Genomic DNA, 19,907 nt, shown 5'->3' with positions numbered 1-19,907 from the left:
GCGGCCACAACTAAACTCGAGTGATAATCCTACCCAGACTTGATCTCCTCAAGAAGCCAGTCCGGAACACTTGGCGGCTTATCCCAGCCATCCAGGTACGTGCTCGGCGCAACCTTCTTGCCGGCCGGCTTAGCATACACGGCCGAGATGTAGCACACGATGCTGCCTGCGGGGATGGTGTGCTGTAGCGTCGGGATGACCGTTCGCGACTCGATCAAGTTCGTGTTGGGGTCCGCGTTGACAATGTTTGCCGAGCGTTCGCCGACGCCGCTCCCAAGCAAGTCGCCCTCAAGCGCCCGGATACCCACGCAACCCTTGCTAACGGCGAAAGCACCCTCCTTGCCAGTCGCCCAACCCTCGGGCACTTTGAGGTCGTAATTGCCAATCAGCTTCGGGAAAGTCCCCTCGCATCTGGCTGCATCGTAGGAGTCCAGGTTTCGGCCCTTGTCAGACCCGGCGTCTGTGTGGCTACCTCTCTCGTTGGCGATCGCGAAGCTACCGTCTGCAGTCATGACCTCTCGGCCAGCTTCTATCCGGTGTACGCGCAGGTGCCAGTTGGGAGTGTCCTCCTGTGGAGGGACGAGTATGGTCTTGACCTTGACGTCAGGGTAGGGCACCCACACCGAGACCAGGACGGGTGTTTCCTGACCGTCACCGCCTCTGCGAGTTTCCAGTCCGGCATACTCACACAACCGACGTGTCTTCCAGTATTCGCCTCCATCATCAGAGAAACCCAGCTGTGAGGCCAACGAGTACTGCTCAAGCGTGAAGCAACTCGAAGGGACGGAGTAGCCGAAAGCACTGCTGTATGCGAAGCCACCATATTTGGCGTGAGTTGACTTCATGGGATAGCCGCAGGCCTGGCCAGAGTTCAGAAGCATGCAATGTCCGCCAAGGTAGCTAAGCGATCAGAGTATATGTGTGAGCATGCTGCTTCGAAATGCATAAAGTGCGAGGAGATTTCGAACCTTGTGATGTGCCCCGGGTGCTTCATGCCCCTGATCTTGGGTATGGAGCCTGTGGCCAGTTGCTCTTCAGAAGTCCAAAATGGGTGGTCCTCGGGCACTGCGAGGCATACAAATGCCAAAGAGGCCCAATACTATCAAGGAGCGTCAGTTAGTTCAACTACAAATTTGTTTCTTTCCACTTCGCGAGTTCGTGCCATACCGGACTGCCAGGGCTGTTGTAATTTTCGGCCATCTGTGAATTTCGTCAGCATACCAGCTACAGCCACACCTGCCAAATAGTCTGGGAGTGTGACTGTACTTACATACATATTGGGATACGAAAACCCAATAGATAGAGTACCAGCCGGCGTCCAAATGTCCGACTGCGTTTGCCACCATCTGAGGTGACGTAGGACAATGCCCTTGACCATACCCCATGTTAGAGGCTCTGGGAGCTCAACGTCGGCAAAAGCCAGGGCACCCCAGAACGACACCATCGCAAAGCGGTAGATGACGCTTCGGCCGAAAGGGATCGAGCGGCCTATCGAAAATGTGAGCTCGTCACATTCAGTTGCAGCAAAAAACCCCAGGACAGGGTTCGTCGTCACCGGCACTCACCTTCGTCGTCATAGTAATGGACCAGGTCCAGGGCAATGTCCTTTGCACGTTGCTTGAACTCAGCTGCTCGTTCGGGGTCTTCATCCCCGTTCATCTTGGCGTATAGCAGTTGCAAGAACTGAATAGCAAAGCTGTGTGAATAGTAGTCCATCTCTGACAGGTAACCAAATGAGTTAGCTAAAAGAACTTGCAAGCAGATATACGATGTCGACCTACGGTGGATACCCTCGGGCCCGTCATTGGACCAGCCGCTCGCACGATAGAATGTCTCCAAGTGCTTGATGTCACTCTCTAGACGCTCTTTCGAGTACTTGCCGCCATTCTTCTTGAGTCCGAGGTTGGCGAAGACACGGAACCAGAGCCAGTTGGTGTTGGGCATTCTAGGACGGCACAAGTGTGTTAGTGGGTTTGGATACATGTGAACGACGACACGCTTTGTCTGTCTCGCGTACCGCTTCTCGTTGACGCTGCCAGCAAGCCAGGTCTCGACATTGGCTTTCTGCTCGTCGCTCATGGACTGCCAGAAGGAAGGCACCAGGGCAAAAGCTGTGCCCAGGGGACACATTTCGACCATTCTTTGGTCGTTGTCCCTGACCTGGCCCCAAAACTCGTCGGAACTCGGATCCATGCCTTCCTTGAGGCCCTGATGTGTAGTGAAGATGGTCAGAGACTGATGTACGCACACGTGGCAAAGTCAGAACTGACCTGGCTCCAAAGCTCGGCATTTTTGTAATCACCACCACCTGCCAGAAGAAACGTCAGTGCCCATAATGGGCGTGCGAAACCCTCTATCTCGGTTGCCGTCTGGTCGAAACGGACACCGGTGGCACCAGGACATCTAATCGTCGCCTTCTTTGGGGAGAAGAAAGGCTCCAAAGGGTCGAGCAAGGTACGAGCGAGTTGCTGGACCGAGGAGCGATCCGTGAGCTTGACCTTGCAGAAAGGGTGCTCGCTAGGGTCGTACCCCAGACGCACGCCAGTGGTGGCAGCCATGGTGTGGTTAGGGAGAGGGTTCAAAGAGTGCGGGCTAGTCTGGGAAATCTGCTAGTGCTTGGTGGCATGACTGCTGCTCGTCGTGGTGAGGGCCCGAGGGCTCGAGCAGGTGGCATGATATAAGTGCCATCGCCGTGTTGGCGATGGTGGGGAAGCGTGCGGAGGCGAGTTTAGCCGATGCTGTGGTGGTTCGTGGGGAAATATGGTCGGCCTGCCCCGCTGTCGGCACAGTGCTCCGCGAGCAGCCTCAGGCAGGCATGAGCAGGCATGAGGTCTGGTCCCGGCGAATCTTGCCAAGGAGCTCGAGGCCCACGCTGCCCAGAAACGGCCTCTCTCCAGGAACAAGTGCTGACGCGCATCGTCCCGGGCTCTCGCACGCTGGGACCTTATTTCAACTTCCTACATAATTATTACATGCGTGGCCGTCTCCAAGCATAGTCTACGAGCCTTCTTTCCAAGACCCGTCCGTCCGGCTGCCGTGATGGCCTGGGCACAACTCTGCGATGATGGAGAGATAATTGAACCATGCTGCCTCCAACTCGCGCATGTCTACTTATGGTTCCTAGCTAGGTAGATGGGTACCCAAGGACGGAGACTTCGCGACAGAATGAGTGGCTTGTGTTCGCCCCTGGTAACAAACTAGGTCTCCCCAAGGTCTACAGAATGGATGTCTCGTAACCGCTGTCGTCATCAGGGGTCCGTCCATGCCCCGCTGCGGCTACAAGTAGCGCCGTCCGTCTGAAGCGCCTTGATGTCTCGCCTCGGACTGAAGCGCAGCCCATACTCCCGTCCTTACTCTCTGAGGAACTCTCTTGGTGCATACGCAGTCTGCGGCGCGCTCCACGCAGAAGAAGATGGATATTCCCAGGTGAGTCTTGTATCTGCCGAGGACTCCTCGTCGCCCCTCAAACACTGACCGCTGGTCGCGTCGCGGAACAGTGCTGTTTTCTGGGTCGCAGTGCGCCAGTTTCACCGGCTGCCCCTACCGACCACCGACTGCACCGGCAAGACCGTCATTGTGACCGGCGGCAATGTCGGCCTCGGTCTCGAAACTGCTCGCCACTTTGTTCGCCTCAATGCGGCCCGTGTGATCATCGCCTGCCGCAACCTGGAAAAGGGCGAGACCGCCAAAGCAGACATCGAGTCCACAACCGGTAGGACCGGTGTCGTCGAGGTTTGGAGCGTGGACCTCGCGTCGTTTGACAGCGTCAAGGAGTTCTGCGCCCGTGCCGCCGAGCTCGACCGCCTCGACATTGTTATTGAGAATGCCGGCGTAGCTCCTGCCAAGCCACAGCTTGCCGAGGGATATGAGAGCCAGATCACCGTCAACGTCATCTCGACCGCTCTCATGGCGCTCAAGCTCCTGACTATCCTGCGCCAAACGTCCACAAAGTACAATGTGGAACCTCATCTGGTCATTGTCTCGTCTGACGCACACCGCTTCGTCACTTGGCCGGTCATGCGCCAATCGGACAACTTCTTCGAGGCGCTCCGCACCGACAAGATGTTCCACGAGCGCTACAACATCAGCAAGCTGCTCGAGGTGTTGTTTGTGCGGGAGCTGGCACAAGCAATGGATCGCACGGGCAAGCCCAAGGTCGTGGTGAACACGGCACACCCAGGCCTATGCTCATCGCAACTCTTTCGAGATTTGCCAGCACCTTTCTCATGGATACTGGCAGGCATCATGCTGGTATTTGCGCGCACTTGCGAGTATGGCGCACGGAACTTTGTATATGCTGGTCTCCTGCCTGAAACTCACGGTACCTATATCTCCGAATGCAAGCCCATGGAGGTGAGCCCTCGTATCACGAACGAGCTGGGCGACAAGACGCAGAAGCAGGTCTACAAGGAACTCTTGGACGTACTTGAGAGGATTGAACCCGGCGTTACCGGAAACATCTGAGCTGAGGTCATTTCGAATTTCTTGGTAGGTCTGATGTCTTGCTAGTGCACATTGAAGTAGGCTCTGGATACCACTTCATTGCACTCTTGAGGCGATACACCCAGCAGTATATTTAGTGTAGAGATACAGCCACCAAAAAACCAAATTTCCTATCCCTGCGCAACGATACTGGAAGTCGGCGGGTCACCCAACAGTGTGCACCCAAAGTCGCAATTCATCGAGAATGCTTTGGACCGAGCTAAGCTTATCAACTTTATCGGCTTAGCATATACCTCGGACCGAAATCATCGCCGGGGCTCTGTAATAATATTGATATCAAGAACGCCTTGTTTGCCTCGCGGGAGCGTTTTACAGTTCAGGTACAGAAGCAACTCTGGATCATCCTCAGATTACCTGGAGCTCTGTCAAGTGCATCACCAAGCATGCAACTGCCCGAGGCTTGATCTGACCTGCTTGTCCATCTGATCTGCTCGGCACTGATGCTACTCCGCACGGCCAACTCCACACTCGGCAGATGCCGCGGTGGGTTCCGAGCTGCACCCCGGACGATGCGGGGAAGCGGCTCCTGCATCGGCTACAACACGCACCGTACCCATCTCGTTCCGCCCTCCGATCCGTTCTTCCTTTGTGACATGTCAAATTTTCTATGCGGATTTTCAGCCAGAACAGAACGTTGATATTTCTTGTCATTTGTTTGGAGAGCTGCTAGCATGTCGTCCGAACCCTTGCCACGTGAGCTCTGGTCTCACCCCGACCCAGAGTCGACACAGATGTACAAATTCATGCAGCTTGTCAACAGAGATCACCACCTCAAGCTTTCGGTAGGGCACTAGCCCACGTTCCTATGTCTTCCTGATGGGATAAGCTCGCTTACACTCGCGACAGACCTTCCAAGATCTCTACCAATGGTCCATCGACCACCGATCTAAATTCTACGCCCAGCTGTTCGACTATCTCCACATCATACACGAGGGCTCTTATACCCGCGTAGTGGATGAGAGCGCACCGATCAACGACCTTCCGCATTGGTTCGAGGGTGTCCGCCTCAACTTTGCCGAAAATGTGCTCTGGTCACGCAGCAGTGCAGCAGACCCCGAGGACTACCACGGGACGACTGGCAAGGAGGACAGCAAGATTGCCCTTACGGCTGTCCGAGAGGGCTGCACTGAGCTGAAGGAGGTGTCCTGGGGTGAGCTGCGCGCTCGGTCGGCTCACTATGCCGCGGCACTGAAAGCCCTTGGCGTCGGCCGTGGCGATAGGATCGTCGTCGTTGGATCGAACAGCGTCGAGACGCAGCTGATCCTCATTGCGACGACCTGGGTGGGCGGCATCTTCAGTAGCAGCTCGAGCGATATGGGAGCCCAGGGAGTGTTGCAGCGGACGGTCCAGATTGACCCAAAGGTGAGTAGCTGTACACCAGAGTCTCCAGGCGTGGGATGCCGCTGACATGATTGTAACAGTTCATCTTCATGGACGATGCGGCAGTGTACAATGGCAAGACTCTCGACCTTCGTGACAAGATGAGCGAGATTCTCAAAGGCATGGAGCCTTGCGCCAACTTCCAAGGACTTATCTCCATACCTCGCTTTGAGCAAAAGCCACTCGACATCAGCAAGATTCCCAGGACTCAGACTCTGGACAATTTTCTCTCGTCCACGTCCGCAGCAGCAGCTCCTCCTCCCATTGAACGCCTCGCCTTCCATGACCCGTTCCTGATCTGCTACTCCTCTGGCACGACGGGCATCCCGAAAGCCATTGTGCACTCCGTCGGTGGCGTGCTCGTCAGCCTGTTCAAAGAGGGCCGGCTGCACAGCGACGCCACTCCGTCAGACGTGGCCCTGCAGTACACGACGGTCGGATGGATCATGCTGCTCCAGATCCCCGCGCAGCTGTGCGTCGGTGCACGGGTGATCCTGTATGACGGGTCGCCGTTCATCCCCGACGCGAAGGCGTTTGTGCGGCTCATCGGCGAGCAAAAGGTGACCAAGCTGGGGATCAGCCCGCGGTGGATGGCGGAGCTCGTCAAGGCCGGCATATCGCCGCGCGAGTTGACAAATTTGTCTAACTTGAAGCTCGTCACCAGCACTGGCATGGTCCTGAGCAACGAGCTGTTTGAGTGGTTTTATGAAAAAGGATTTCCCGCCCAAGTTCACCTGTCAAACATTTCTGGCGGTACAGATATCGTAAGCAGTGCTCCTCCTCCTCCTCCTCCTACTCATCCAGTAGTCTTGGAGCCCGTACTTTGAACTTCGCTCGTCAAGCAAACCCGTTCATTTCTACGACTAACGTTAAGAAAACCGCCAGGCCGGCTGTTTTGCCGCAGGGAACCCACTCACCCCAGTCCGCGTCGGCGGCATCCAGGGCCCCTCTCTCGGCGTCCCCATTGCAGTCTACGACTCCCTTGTCGAGGCCGGCGGGCCGGGGAGCGCCGTGCCCGACGGCACGCCGGGCGAGCTCGTCGCCACCGCGTCGTTCCCCAACGTGCCCGTGTTCCTCTGGGGCGACGGCGCGGCGCCCAACGATCCGGATCTCGCCGCGCGGGCCGACAAGTCGAAATACCACGGCGCCTACTTTGCGCGGTACGGCAACAACGTCTGGGCGCACGGGGACCACGTCGTGGTCCACCCGGTCACGAAGCAGATCACCTTCCTGGGGCGGGCCGACGGCGTGCTGAACCCGAGCGGCGTGCGGTTCGGGAGCGCAGAGATATACTCTGTCCTGGAGCAGGGCGCGCTGGCCGAGGAGATTGCCGACAGCGTGGTGGTCGGGCAGAGGCGGCCCGGGGTGGACAGCGACGAGAGCGTCATGCTGTTCCTGATGATGCGCCCGGGCAAGAAGTTCGGCGAGGACCTCGTGCGGAGGGTCAGGGAGGCGATTGCGAGGGAGCGGAGCAAGAGGCATGTTCCGAAGTACATCTTTGAGACGCCCGAGATTCCGGTCAGTAAACTCCTTGGTCCCTCGGCTTTCCTCCTGCTCCTCCCGAATTCTACTTGGGTCGGTCCAGGTTATGACAGCTCATTGCGCCCGGCCTGGGGTGTTAATTTCTTTTTCCTATTTTCTTTTCTCGCCTTCTCCTAGCACAAGCTGACTTGTCATGCAGACCACAATCAACGGCAAAAAGATCGAAATTGCCGTCAAGAAGATCGTCTGTGGCGAGACGGTCAAGCCCAGTGGTACTGTGTCGAACCCGGACTCGCTCAAGTACTACTACCAGTTCGCCCGAGTGGAGGAGCTGGTGCCTCCAAGAGCGAAGCTGTGATTCCTTGGAACTTTCTTGATATTCTCGATCGAGTTTTGAATGTAGACTTCTTCGATTATGCTTGCGGTGATGCTTACCGAAGAAAATCGAGCTTTTGATTCAAACTAGATGAAAGCACAATTGCACAATGCTATTGAATGATTATCCCATCTCAGCTCGCAAAACCGTGGGATCACAACCACACCCCAAACAGGCTGTAGAAGCGAGACAAATTACATTTGGATCCAACTCAATCCTTGTGCTTCAGTCCGACGGAAACTTGCCACCATGTACACCATACCTCCAGCCCATGTACCCGAGCATGCCAGCAAAGCTGCCGAGGCTGACTGTGCCGAGCATCTCTGTGGCCCGGACTGCACCGCTGCTGTTGGCGCCGCCAACACCCGCGAGCGCACCCGGGGGTAAGCGGCCCCTACTTAGCATGACGGCGGATGCGGCCAACCCGACGGCCATGCCTGCGTAGGTCCAATCGTCGCACTCTAGCTGGCCCTTGTTCTCGAGCAGCCGCCAGCTCCGGTCCCTCCACTCGATGTCGTCGCGGCCCCACATGCGGGCGACCATGCCCACCCCGACGAAGCCCAGGGTCCAGAGCGTGGAGACGCCTATGCCCCGGAGGAAGCGCTGTGCCCCGGGCGCGGTGGATGGCACACGCACGCTGGTCGTCTTCCGGGCTCGCAACTGCGCGGCGAGGGCTGTGCTGCCGAACAAGATGCCCCCAATGACGGTGCCGGTCGTGACACCGCGGGTGAGGACGTGCGTGGTGAGGATTGTCTTGGCGTAGGGCTGGTCCTCTGCGTACGCCGGGTGGGGAAAGAATCGTGACATTGTAGCGGGCGGTGCTGTGTCGGACTGAACTAACACTGTGCGGTTTGCCTGTAGTGGCTGGGTCGCTGCGACTGTGCCAGGCTGCTCTCAAGTGCTTGACTCCCGGTTGCGTGCTCAATATTGGGACTATGCCTGGGTGTCAAGTAATAGCGGAGTGATCTGTTTGGACGTAAGTGGATGGTTGGATGAGGCAGGTGTCGGTCGAGAGGCTCAGATGATCCGGCCACCCAGGCAGTGGCGCCGTGAACATTTTATGTCTCGTGGGGAAACTGGGTTGTGCCAACCAGACCTTTGGCAGTTTGTATTGCATCGTGGTGCACTCCCTCGCCGAGGTTTAGCACACGAGCACAGGGGGCTGCCGCAACAAGCTCTACTGCTGGACCTCTCTTGGAGGGGGATATTAGCGTCACCACCTCTGGTGCTGGCCAAGCTGAGTAGCTGCAAGGCGACAGCCGGGAGCGAGTGCGAGCAGAGAGTGCGACTAAAACAGTGCGACGACCATGGGTGGTGGTGTGGTGCATCTTCTTCGCAATCCCATTCTCGGCAAGATATCGGTCTCGCATTGGTCTTATACCTCATGTATCGAGTTCGCTTGTTGGCGGCGGCACCCAGCTTTTGGCCTGCAGGCCCAGGCAGGCACAGATGCAGTCAGGGTCTCAGAAGCAGCTGCTGGGCTCAACATCAATCCATACCTTTACTTTGCCTCTCTGCGGTCTGGTCTGGTCTTCCGGTCTAGCTCCACAAGTCTCCATCACAAGGCCATGCCCGGAGTCCCATCCTGTAAGCAACCAGAACACAACTGGGTCCTTAAGATGTGCTGTGCAGCCTGGCTTATCGTCCGCATGCATAACGTGCACAGCACCGCCAGATCTGCTGGCGGGCCTGACGTGATCGGCCCAGATGCAGTCGTGATAAGTCGGGCAGCTTATCTGGAGGAATCCATCCTGTCGGGGCCGCTTGATTGCTAGCCTGTCGCCCTTGCGTTGACTCGTGGCTATGGCCAATATAGCACCACGCAGGGTGATGCAGTCAAGACGTGGCAAGCCTGGGCCGGTCCTGCTCGCGACTGTGTGTCTCATGTACGTACGGATGGACAATCGAGCGGATGAGCGAGTGAGTGAGCTTGACGCGGAACCGCTCGTGACAGGCACCCTCCCTCTGTGGAGGCCCTGGCCTGGCCTGGCTCCCAGTGCCTGGGCTTGGGGCGCTGACATCAACGCCCCGGGGTCACCTGCTTCGCTCGCCCCAAACCCCATCCCGGCCGCCTGCAGCTCGCCCGCAATCGCTCGGGCCCCTGCACGCGCTGCTGCCCCAACTCGAGTGTCCAGAGCCTCCATCCTCTATCCAGATCCTCCGATGCTGTGCCATGTTCTTCTCTTGTCCTCCATGCTTCACAGCTTCTTCACCGACAAAGCCTGCCCTTCTCCGCCCACGATCCTTCTCGAACCCGCCAACTGCTACTTGCTGCCCTGCTCTTGCTCGATAGCCGTCTGCCTCAGGCCCACCGCGCCTGTCCCAACTCTAATCGTCCACTCGCCGCCGCCTCCTCCGAGCCTAAAGTGGTCCCAGGCTGTCCACCGACGCCAACGGCCCTCCGCTTCCACCCAGCCCGGCTCACATGAGGTCACGCTCTATCGTTGTGCTTCACACGGACTCTGAACGACCAGTCACAGCCGGCCGTGTCCACTCGTCGCGAGCCACTCAGCGTCTGGGCTTGTCCTTCAAGACAACCCCGTGCATGCTACCAACCAGCTTTCCTTCGGTTCTGTAGCCTTGCGAGTTCGGCTGCCTTCGTATTCCCTCGACCTTGCCTTCCAATATCGAGCATCCAGTGCGGCACCTCCTTTCCAAGATCTGCGGGACAACAACATCCCGCGCCGGAGTCGAAGTGGCAGACCAACGACAACATTCTCGTTCCGCCGACACGCTTAGTCCTGGTGCTAACGAGACAACCGCACCCTCACTCGAGTCACCGCCCTCGCACAGTGTCACGTCTGGCACGGCCGGCCCTGTCAGCCCTATTTCTCTCCTGCATCAAGCAAACTCGAGCACCCTCCCTTCGACGTCGTTGGAACTGGGCGATCAGTCCCAAAGTACCGCCGTGTCGCCCTTCTTGACGACTGAAGCAAATCACAGTCCAGCCCCACGTGCAGCCCCAGGACGACGGCGACGACGAGACTCGAGCCCGAGTGGTGACACTGGCGTCGCAGGCTCCGCAGCCCAGCTTGCGGGAGCAGATTCTCCACGATCAAGCCCTGCCGCCCGGCCATCACACAAACGCAGGCGAATCGACGCAACAATGTCCCCAGACGCCGACACACCAACCGCCTCGAACGGCTCGACTCGGCCACATGCCAACGGCAACTCTCAGCCGCGGCCAGACGCTAATGGCAGCCACAAGGTGGTCTCAGGCTCGACAAACGGATTCTCGCATCGACGAGCACCGCCCAAGTCATACTTTGGCCACGATAGCGAAGAGGTGACACGACTGCTGATACAAGCTCTATCCGACATGGGCTACCAGTCTGCAGCCGATAGTGTCAGCCGTGATAGTGGATTCGAGCTCGAGAGCTCTGCAGTCACGAGCTTTAGGAATGCCGTGCTAGAGGGCGAATGGGCCGCCGCGCAGCAGCTGCTGAGTGGCGCAGCCATAACAGGCGAGCGGTCGAATGAAGCAGGAAATGGACTTGTGCTGGCGGCGGGAGCGGATCGAAACATGATGCGATTCTGGATACGACAGCAGAAATATCTCGAACAGCTCGAGAGAAGGGACACTGCCAAAGCAGTTGCTACTCTGCGGACAGAGCTGACCCCTCTGTATCAGGAAAGCGGCAAGCTCCACTTCCTGTCCGGGCTGCTCATGTGCCAGACGGCGGACGAGGTTCGAACAAAGGCCGAGTGGGATGGCGCATATGGCAAATCTCGACAAGTTCTTCTTTCCGAGTTGTCCAGTAAGTCTGTGGCTGAAGTGATCATGCTTATGTGCCACTAACATCCTTTTTTAGAATGCATCTCACCATCGGTGATGCTTCCTGAGCACCGGCTTGCGATCCTGCTACATCAGGTCAAGGCAAGTCAGGTGGGCTCTTGCGTTTGGCACTCAAACTCCAGCACCTCGCTTTACTCCGATCACCGATGTGAGCGCCGCAACTTTCCCACGGAGAATGTTGCCGAGCTGGATGATCATGATGGGGAGGTCTGGCAGGTCGTCTTCTCCCACGATGGAACACGGCTAGCAACTTGCGGCAGTGACAAAAAGGTCATCTTATGGGAGGTCCCATCCTTCAGGCAGCTGCACGTGCTGGGCGGCCACAACGACGGGGTCGGCAATGTAGCGTGGAGCTGGGACGACTCATTAATTGTGACCTGCTGCCAGGATCGGTACGCGCGGTTATGGGACACGAATGTGAGTCCGACTCATTGCGGTTTGGCGTGCTGAATGCGTTGGCAAAGTGACTAACGCCCTGTACACAGACCGGATTCTGTCTCAAGACTTCGGAGCGCTTCCAAGAGCCTGTATGTAGCGCCGTCTGGGCTGCGGATAATCAGAGCTTCATCACGGGCTCGTTAGACAAGACCCGCAGTCTTGTGCAATGGGACCTGTCGATGGGCAAGATTTTCGACTGGCCCAGCCAGCGTCGAGTGGAAGACCTGGCCATGTCCCGCGATGGAAGATGGCTCGTAGCCATGGACGATACAAGCCACATCCAAGCATTCAATCTGCATACGCGAGAGCTCGAGTACGAAATGGATCTGCAAGTCCGCCTTGCCTCCGTCAACATAAGCCAGGACTGTCGACACTTGCTTGTCAACCATAACAACGGAGTAGCACAGTTGATCGACCTCGTCCAGCGAGAGACGGTGCAGAAGTATACCGGCCACGGAGGCGGCGAGTACATGATTCGAAATGACTTTGGCGGGGCCAACGAGAGCTACGTCATAGGCGGAAGCGAGGGTAAGATCTCCTTCACAGCGAAGTATCCAAAACTGGTCACGTGTGCTAATGGTAGTTTTTACAGATGGCTGCGTTTTCATCTGGCATAAGGCAAGCGAGGAGGCCGTGGAGAAGCTGAGCGGACACACCCCGCGGTGCAACTCTGTATCATGGAGCCCAACTGACCCGTGCTTGTTTGCATCATGCGGCGACGACGGCAAGGTCAAGATCTGGTCTAATAGCAATTTCCCAAAGATGAGGGCGGACCTCCAGAACCGACAGCATGAGACTGGCAACAGCTTCAACGGCTCTTAGGAGAGGCCGTCGAGATTCTTCTCCGTTTCCCTGGACTTCGTCTTTTCTGCAGGCGCAGTGATGGACGAATATTAGACCACTCCCAAACAGGTTCATGGGAGCTTCTGGCGCGAGTGGAGTGTTCCTGCATGATGGTGGGCCTGGACTAACCCCTTTAGTCATTCTTTATGTGCAGGTTGTCAACTTGGTGTGGCGTTCGGGTGCAAGTTCTTGGGGTTGTCTTTACTTTGTTTTCGTTATCGTTATATGGGTTTGCACATCCGAAGCAGTGATTTCTGCACCTCGAGACGGACATGGCATGATAGACAAACTCGAGTGGAGATCCATACAGTCGTAGAACAGCATAGCGGCCCGACAGATGGTTGCAAAATGGCAAGACGAGTCTAAACTTGCACCATTGCGCTGCGGCATCTGTGGTCATCGCTGTGGGACGCTGGTACGCGCGGCAGGGTCAGGCAGCGACATAAAACGCTGTGGCGGTGGCCGAGAGACCAGCACGTGCAGGCAGCCACCATCATCGGAAAATGATGGGGCGATTAGCCACGCACCCGGCTTGTCTGAGCACCGTTGCCGAATTTGAGCTGTGTTCGTCGGCCACCCAGCGAATAGAGGATGGGAAAGTGAGGACTCCAACCAAGCAAACCAATGTAATCTTTGCGCTAGGCGTCTGCATCAAGGACACCCACCCATGCCCAAGCGGCGGGCCTGCGAGCCCTACCTAGGTACCTTAAACATGCCTGCCTGGACCTGGCTGGGACATGATCGCCTGCCTTGGGCAGCTGCAACAACGGCCCAGCCCTGGATCAGGGAGGATAAAAGCAGCACAGCAATAATGGTCCCATGGACCTGGATGTGAGGTCATCCACATGACCTCCTTTCACATACAAGTTTTTCTTGTGACAAACAGCCATCTCTCGCTTTAATCCCATCGCTCTCGAGCCCTTGCAGCGTTTATCACCGGAACTCCACCTCGTTCAATCAACAGCCGCAAAGGACTTGGTGCCGTGACAGCCCAACGACAGTCGCTGGCCCGCCGCCCCTTGCCTTGTCCCGCCGCTTGCACCCCACATCTCCACCATATCCACGCCCAATACCATACCGCCCGCCCGCCGTGGTTGTGCTGCACCCCTAGGCCAACCACGCACCGTTCCCGCAACTTCTCAAGCCGACCTCCAAGCGACACATCGTCACTTCCAGACACAACAACCACAACCACCACCTCCCTTGCCAACCAGCATCGCATCGCGCACCACCACACACAGCGCAGAGGTGTCAGACCACAGCCCACCATCATGAGCGACTCCCTCGCCGGCATGGGCGGCATCTCCGACCCAGCCCTTATCAAGTAAACCGCCCGCCCTCCATCCCACCGCCCACTCTTCCCCCTGACATCACCAGGGGCCACAGCCCGTCTCGAGGATCGCCAGAAGACAACTTTACTGACACGTTGCGTGCCTTTTAGGACCGTCAACAAGCTCCAAGATGTCTTCACGACTGTCGGAGTCAACAACCCCATCGACCTGCCCCAGATCGTCGTCGTCGGAAGTCAGTCTAGCGGTAAGAGTTCAGTACTCGAGAATATCGTTGGCCGAGACTTGTACGTACCATAGTTCACCTTCCTCCCCTTTGATGGCCCGTCCCAACTCTACTTGGGGAAGCGACTGACACCATGCGACCTCTGCGTGCAGCCTTCCTCGTGGTTCTGGCATCGTAACAAGACGACCCCTCGTGCTCCAGCTCATCAACCGCCCCGCCGGCCAACAGAATGGCGTCAACGAGGCCGTCGAGAAGTCGACAGACAAGGCTGCCAACGTCGACGAGTGGGGCGAGTTCCTTCACATTCCCGGCCAGAAATTTTACGACTTCAACAAGATCCGCGAGGAGATCAGCCGCGAGACAGAGGCCAAGGTTGGCAAGAATGCAGGCATCTCCCCGGCCCCGATCAACCTGCGCGTGTACTCGCCCAACGTCCTCACCCTCACCCTCGTCGATCTGCCCGGCTTGACGAGGGTCCCGGTTGGTGACCAGCCCCGCGATATCGAGCGCCAAATCCGCGAAATGGTTCTCAAGTATATCCAGAAGTCGAATGCGATCGTCCTTGCCGTCACAGCCGCAAACATCGATCTTGCCAACTCCGATGGTCTGCAGCTGGCTCGCGAGGTCGACCCGGAGGGACAGAGGACAATCGGTGTCTTGACCAAGGTCGATCTCATGGACGAGGGCACCGACGTTGTCGACATTCTTGCCGGCCGCATCATTCCTCTGCGCTTGGGCTACGTTCCTGTCGTCAACAGAGGCCAGCGCGACATCGATAACAAGAAGCCGATTGCTGCCTCACTCGATGCCGAGCGCGCCTTCTTCGAGAACCACAAGTCCTACCGCAACAAGAGCTCGTACTGTGGTACACCATACCTCGCCAAGAAGCTCAACCTTATCCTCATGATGCACATCAAGCAGACCCTGCCCGACATCAAGGCCCGAATCTCTAGCTCGCTGCAGAAGTACGCTGCTGAGCTCGAGAGTCTCGGCCCTTCCATGCTGGGCAACAGCGGCAACATCGTACTCAACATCATCACCGAGTTCACAAACGAGTGGAGGACGGTTTTGGACGGCAACAACACAGAGCTTTCGAGTACCGAGCTGTCCGGCGGTGCGCGTATCAGTTTTGTGTTCCATGAGCTCTACTCAAACGGTGTCAAGGCCGTCGATCCGTTTGACATGGTCAAGGACGTCGACATTCGCACAATTCTGTACAACTCTTCTGGTTCCTCACCAGCGCTGTTTGTCGGCACCACTGCATTCGAGTTGATCGTCAAGCAGCAGATCAAGCGCCTCGAGGATCCTAGTCTCAAGTGTGTCTCGCTCGTCTATGATGAGCTTGTCCGTATTCTGACCCAGCTGCTGTCCAAGCAGCTGTACCGGAGGTACCCCTCGCTCAAGGAGAAGGTCCACGCAGTCGTCATTGGCTTCTTCAAGAAGGCCATGGAGCCCACCAATAAGCTCGTCAAGGATCTCGTCTCCATGGAGGCCTGCTATATCAACACTGGCCACCCCGACTTCCTCAACGGTCACCGTGCCATGGCTATGGTTAACGAGCGGCACAACGGCGCGAAGCCGGTGCAGGTTGATCCGAAGACCGGCAAGCCCTTGCCGGCCTCTGCTACACCCGCTCGTGCAGTCAGCCCGACGCTGGATGGCGACAGCAATTCTGGCTTCTTTGGCAGCTTCTTTGCTGCCAAGAACAAGAAGAAGGCCGCCGCCATGGAGGGTCCTCCACCTACACTTAAGGCCTCTGGCACGCTTTCGGAACGGGAGAACATCGAGGTCGAGGTTATTAGTATGTTCCACCGAAGCCGTTACATTCGACCGAAATCTTTACTGACAACGCATCGCAGAGTTGCTGATCCAATCTTACTTCAACATTGTTCGGCGGACTATGATCGACATGGTCCCCAAGGCCATCATGCTGAACCTGGTTCAGTAAGTGATTTCATTATGAGTAGCTGCAAGGATGATGAATGCTAACGTGACTCTGCAGATTCACCAAGGATGAGATGCAGCGTGAGCTGCTCGAGAACATGTATCGGTCTGACACGCTCGACGATCTGCTCAAGGAGAGCGACTACACCATCCGGCGGCGGAAGGAGTGTCAGCAGATGGTTGAGTCGCTCGGCAGGGCTAGCGAGATTGTTGCGCAGGTTCAGTAGATACGCCAAGCAAGCGACTCGGCAGCTTAGTTCACAAGTGTTTGACCAGCCACGATCTCGTCACGATAGCACGGCGCGTTGCTTGGCTCTTCGGATTTCTAGAGTGGCAGGGCCACATTTATTCTAGCACGATACCCACGACAGTATTGTCGACTTGATAGATTGGCCAGCTAGCAGCCACTAGGACTGTTGGAAACGGTCAGATCACGGATGGTGTAGTTGACCTGCTCCAGTGAAACGTTCAGAAGAGCCCGCGGTAAGCGCAGTCTACACGCGTGGTGGAAGAGGCCTTTTCAGGGAAGCATCGCAAGACCTCTGATCATGGGTTGGGAGCGCTAGACATTATCGGCCGGAGTAGTAAGCTCGGGTTGTGGACCCCTAGTTGTCTTATTTTTCACAAATACATAATGATTAGAATATGACTATGGTTGAGTTGGCAGTCTGAAGCGAGCCTGGAATGCTGAGGTACAATCCGGGAAAATGACAAAATACCTCTTATACGGGGGGCTTGGCCCGTAGGAGTCAGCGTTCTCGTTCACGGACATCTCACAAACACGCTGCCCTCCCACTAGTAAGTAGCGATATTTGGAAACGATGGATGAGCCAAGAAGGACCTCCTCGCGAGAATCTCCATCTTCACCTTGAAGTCTTAAGGAATACGGCAAGCATAACTTATCCATATATGTGTTTCTTCTTATCCCCAAAAAGACCAGACACATCTATAGCTTCGCTTTCCTCTTTGAAACCACCAGCCCGCCATTCTCGACATCATAACCCCTGCCCCGCTTCAGGCCGAACCACTTCTCCAGCGCCTCCTCGCCGCCCTGCCCAGCGCCCAGCGGCGAGCCCTCGTACCCATCGCCTTGCACACCAGGGCCCTGACCCTGCCACGCCGGGCTCGTGGCTTTCCGGTCGACCGCGAGCATCGGGGTGTCGCGCAGCGTCACGACGGGCCGCTGGTCGCCCTCGCGGCCGACCTGGGACTCGAGCTCCGGGAACTCGAGGACCGGGGTGCAGCAGGCGTCCGTGCCGTCAAAGACGGCCTCCCACTCGGCGCGGGTCTTTGCCTTGAAGGCGGCCTCGAAGGCGGCCCGCATGTCCGGCCAGGTCGCGCGGTCGTTTCGCCGGGACTCGTCGGCCCAGGGGTGCGAGGCCAGGCCGAGCCCTGCCACGAGGACGCTGTAGAACTGCGGCTCCAGGGCGCCGACGGACATGTACCTGCCGTCCCTGGTCTCGTAGGTGTCGTAGAAGGGACACCCGCCGTCGAGCTGGTTCCTGCCGCGGCCGTGGTCGCCGAGGGGCGTCTTGAGGGCCATGCGCGGGAACGAGGCGAGGTATGCGGCGCCGTCGACCATGTTGGCCTCCACGACCTGGCCCTTGCCCGTGCGCTGGCGGGCAATCACGGCCATCAGGACGCCCTGGAACAGCACGGCGCCGCCGCCCGCAAAGTCGGCGAGGATGTTCCACGGCGGGTGAGGCTTCTCGCCGTCGCGGCCGAGCAGGGACAGCGCGCCAGAGACGGCGAGGTAGTTGATGTCGTGGCCGGCCATGGCTGCGTACCTGCCGTCGCGGCGGAAGCCCGTCATGCGGCCGTAGATGATGCGCGGGTTGATGGCGCCGAGGACCTCGGGCCCCAGGCCGAGCTTCTCGAGCACCCCCGGGCGGAAGGGGTCGATGATGACGTCGGCCGTCTTGGCGAGCTCTTTGATCAGGGCGATGCCCGAGGGCGACTTGAGATTCACGGCAATGGACGACTTGAAGCGGGCGAGCATGTCCGGGGTGAGTGGACCCTGCTTGCCGGCGGTATGTGTCTTGCCTGGGACGGCTCGGTCAATGCGCAGCACATTGGCTCCCGCGTCGGCCAGAAGGACGCCAGCAAAGGGACCTGGAATGCGTGGTCAGAAGTGTCAGAAGCTGTGTTCTTGTTGTCTATCGGGACAGTGATGTTTGACGATCGCTCGTGGGCTACATACCAGGGGCCAATCCGGCAAACTCGAGGACCCTGAGGCCGGCCAACGGGGCCTCGCCTGCCATGGTGACTACTTGACTACAGGTTGCTGGCCTGGCTCGTCGCTCGGGAATGTGCAATTTGTCAGTCGGACTTGCAGAATTCCGTGTCGGGGTCTTGGAATTGCACAGCAAGTACGAAGCCAATGATTTGAGGATCGCATGGCGTCCGAGGAAGTTATGAACGGCCGGCGAACGGAACAGGATACCCGCCCGGGGGCACTTGGCCGTGCCGCGTGGGGAGCCGAGGCATGCGCTCCGTCCCCCAAGCAAAACGTGGGGTCCGGCCGCCGCGCCTAGGCAAAACCGTCTTGCACGGCGGTGGAGGACAGTGCCACTAACAGTGCGACGCACAGGCGGGGAAGCTGTTTTGTTTCTCTGGCTCACTTGCCGGACCCCTTCTTGCTGCCGCCAGACGTCTTGCTGTCGTCAACAAAGCCGGCCTTGACGAAAGCATCACGTGCGGCCTGGTTGATGAGGGCAAAGCGCCGTGGGCCCAAATGGTGGCCGCCGTACCAGCGCGTGACGACCACCATGACATCCCAGAGGTCCATCAACTGCATCAAGTGCAGTAGCCGCCCGCCCGCTGCCGTCTCGCCGTCATCGTCACAGTCCTGGAAAGTCGCGCCCTTGGCCCCCTTGATGCGCCAGGCGGTAATGTTATGCGTGGCCGACCGGATCTTCTTGTCGCTGGCCAGCAGGTGCTGGACGAAGGCGGCTGCCTGCTCAGTCGAAGACACCTTGGCACAGCGCGCAACAAAAACAGACTTGAGCTCGATCGTGGGGTCGGAAATGGTCCACGGAGGCGGCTGTGACAACTCGGTAGCTTCTTGTTGCTGATGGTCTAGATCCTGGAGTTCGGCAGCTGTCCCTGCTCGGATCGGCGATTCTGGTTCCTCTGGCGCCAGCTCCTCGAGCAACCTGCTGAGCTCCTCGATGGCATCAAAAAGACAGACAGTGCCGGGTTGGAACACTGTGCCGACGGCCTGGCGGAAGAGAGCCAGCTCGCGAGCGGCGTCACCCTTGCGACTTTGCGCGCCACTGCTGTTTGTGCCAATCACGGCTGGAGGCTCCTCCGGGTAAGAAGGAGGAAACTCGATGCGTAGAGAAGAGGCTTCTCCGGGAGGGGAAAGAATGTAGACATGCTGCCCATCCGGCGACTCGACGAGGCAGCCATCGCCGTAGATGGAATTGATTGCCTCGACTTCGTCCTTGAGCTCTTCCGACATGGTCCAGCCTAGGCAGCACAGCCGTGCCTCAGTGAGCGCTGGGAATTTGCCGACTGCAGCGGTCGTCCAAAGTCAAGCAAGGTGTGGATCGGGTCTGAGACTGCTTCGGTGTGCCGAGACAGGACGTTGATCACTTTGGTGGGATGAGCCGGCCGGAGTCGGAGCTC

The 19,907-nt window shown here is 57.8% G+C and overlaps 8 protein-coding genes across 8 annotated transcripts; 4 read left to right on the top strand and 4 right to left on the bottom strand.

The window, feature by feature from the left end:
• Positions 1-29: 29 nt before the first annotated feature.
• B0I36DRAFT_240943 (uncharacterized protein) lies at positions 30-2,558 on the bottom strand (the record flags this gene model as incomplete). The annotated part of the gene is made up of 8 exons (XM_046149801.1): positions 30-900; positions 969-1,099; positions 1,168-1,200; positions 1,271-1,488; positions 1,566-1,718; positions 1,782-1,945; positions 2,018-2,208; positions 2,271-2,558. The coding sequence occupies 8 exons, from the start codon at positions 2,556-2,558 to the stop codon at positions 30-32; spliced, it is 2,049 nt and encodes a 682-aa protein (XP_046013843.1).
• An 854-nt stretch (positions 2,559-3,412) lies between these two features.
• Positions 3,413-4,464, top strand: B0I36DRAFT_361744 (putative short-chain dehydrogenase/reductase family protein; the record flags this gene model as incomplete). Its single annotated transcript, XM_046158532.1, has 2 exons — positions 3,413-3,426; positions 3,498-4,464. 2 exons carry the CDS (start codon positions 3,413-3,415, stop codon positions 4,462-4,464), a joined length of 981 nt encoding a protein of 326 aa, XP_046013842.1.
• A 710-nt stretch (positions 4,465-5,174) lies between these two features.
• Positions 5,175-7,723, top strand: B0I36DRAFT_361743 (acetoacetyl-coenzyme A synthetase; the record flags this gene model as incomplete). Its single annotated transcript, XM_046158531.1, has 5 exons — positions 5,175-5,285; positions 5,350-5,865; positions 5,925-6,647; positions 6,769-7,458; positions 7,565-7,723. The coding sequence occupies 5 exons, from the start codon at positions 5,175-5,177 to the stop codon at positions 7,721-7,723; spliced, it is 2,199 nt and encodes a 732-aa protein (XP_046013841.1).
• A 243-nt stretch (positions 7,724-7,966) lies between these two features.
• On the bottom strand, positions 7,967-8,548 carry B0I36DRAFT_361742 (uncharacterized protein; the record flags this gene model as incomplete). The annotated part of the gene is made up of 1 exon (XM_046158530.1): positions 7,967-8,548. The coding sequence occupies one exon, from the start codon at positions 8,546-8,548 to the stop codon at positions 7,967-7,969; it is 582 nt and encodes a 193-aa protein (XP_046013840.1).
• A 2,299-nt stretch (positions 8,549-10,847) lies between these two features.
• B0I36DRAFT_361741 (WD40-repeat-containing domain protein) lies at positions 10,848-12,797 on the top strand (the record flags this gene model as incomplete). Its single annotated transcript, XM_046158529.1, has 4 exons — positions 10,848-11,499; positions 11,554-11,954; positions 12,023-12,503; positions 12,568-12,797. The coding sequence occupies 4 exons, from the start codon at positions 10,848-10,850 to the stop codon at positions 12,795-12,797; spliced, it is 1,764 nt and encodes a 587-aa protein (XP_046013839.1).
• Positions 12,798-13,621: 824 nt separating this feature from the next.
• On the top strand, positions 13,622-16,927 carry B0I36DRAFT_320542 (Dynamin central region-domain-containing protein). The gene is made up of 5 exons (XM_046153567.1): positions 13,622-14,142; positions 14,260-14,394; positions 14,486-16,134; positions 16,193-16,277; positions 16,336-16,927. Exons 1-5 carry the CDS (start codon positions 14,090-14,092, stop codon positions 16,502-16,504), a joined length of 2,091 nt encoding a protein of 696 aa, XP_046013838.1. The 5' UTR covers positions 13,622-14,089; the 3' UTR covers positions 16,505-16,927.
• Positions 16,928-17,223: 296 nt separating this feature from the next.
• B0I36DRAFT_241370 (alpha-methylacyl-CoA racemase) lies at positions 17,224-18,538 on the bottom strand (the record flags this gene model as incomplete). Its single annotated transcript, XM_046149838.1, has 2 exons — positions 17,224-18,389; positions 18,478-18,538. 2 exons carry the CDS (start codon positions 18,536-18,538, stop codon positions 17,224-17,226), a joined length of 1,227 nt encoding a protein of 408 aa, XP_046013837.1.
• A 356-nt stretch (positions 18,539-18,894) lies between these two features.
• B0I36DRAFT_361738 (ribosomal protein S5 domain 2-type protein) lies at positions 18,895-19,740 on the bottom strand (the record flags this gene model as incomplete). The annotated part of the gene is made up of 1 exon (XM_046158528.1): positions 18,895-19,740. The coding sequence occupies one exon, from the start codon at positions 19,738-19,740 to the stop codon at positions 18,895-18,897; it is 846 nt and encodes a 281-aa protein (XP_046013836.1).
• Between the last annotated feature and the right edge of the window lie 167 nt (positions 19,741-19,907).

Source organism: Microdochium trichocladiopsis (assembly GCF_020744255.1).
Source record: "Microdochium trichocladiopsis strain MPI-CAGE-CH-0230 chromosome Unknown B0I36scaffold_4, whole genome shotgun sequence".
Lineage (NCBI taxonomy): Eukaryota > Fungi > Ascomycota > Sordariomycetes > Xylariales > Microdochiaceae > Microdochium > Microdochium trichocladiopsis.
The sequence above is the reverse complement of the archived record's forward strand: the minus strand, read 5'-3'. Positions and strand labels throughout refer to the sequence as shown.

Bases quoted from the DNA above. Each gene is read 5' to 3' on its own strand.
- B0I36DRAFT_320542 (XM_046153567.1), top strand. From the start codon at position 14,090: ATGAGCGACTCCCTCGCCGGCATGGGCGGCATCTCCGACCCAGCCCTT. The intron at 14,395-14,485 runs GTACGTACCATA...CTCTGCGTGCAG, and splicing joins AATATCGTTGGCCGAGACTT to CCTTCCTCGTGGTTCTGGCA. The intron at 16,278-16,335 runs GTAAGTGATTTC...GTGACTCTGCAG, and splicing joins ATCATGCTGAACCTGGTTCA to ATTCACCAAGGATGAGATGC.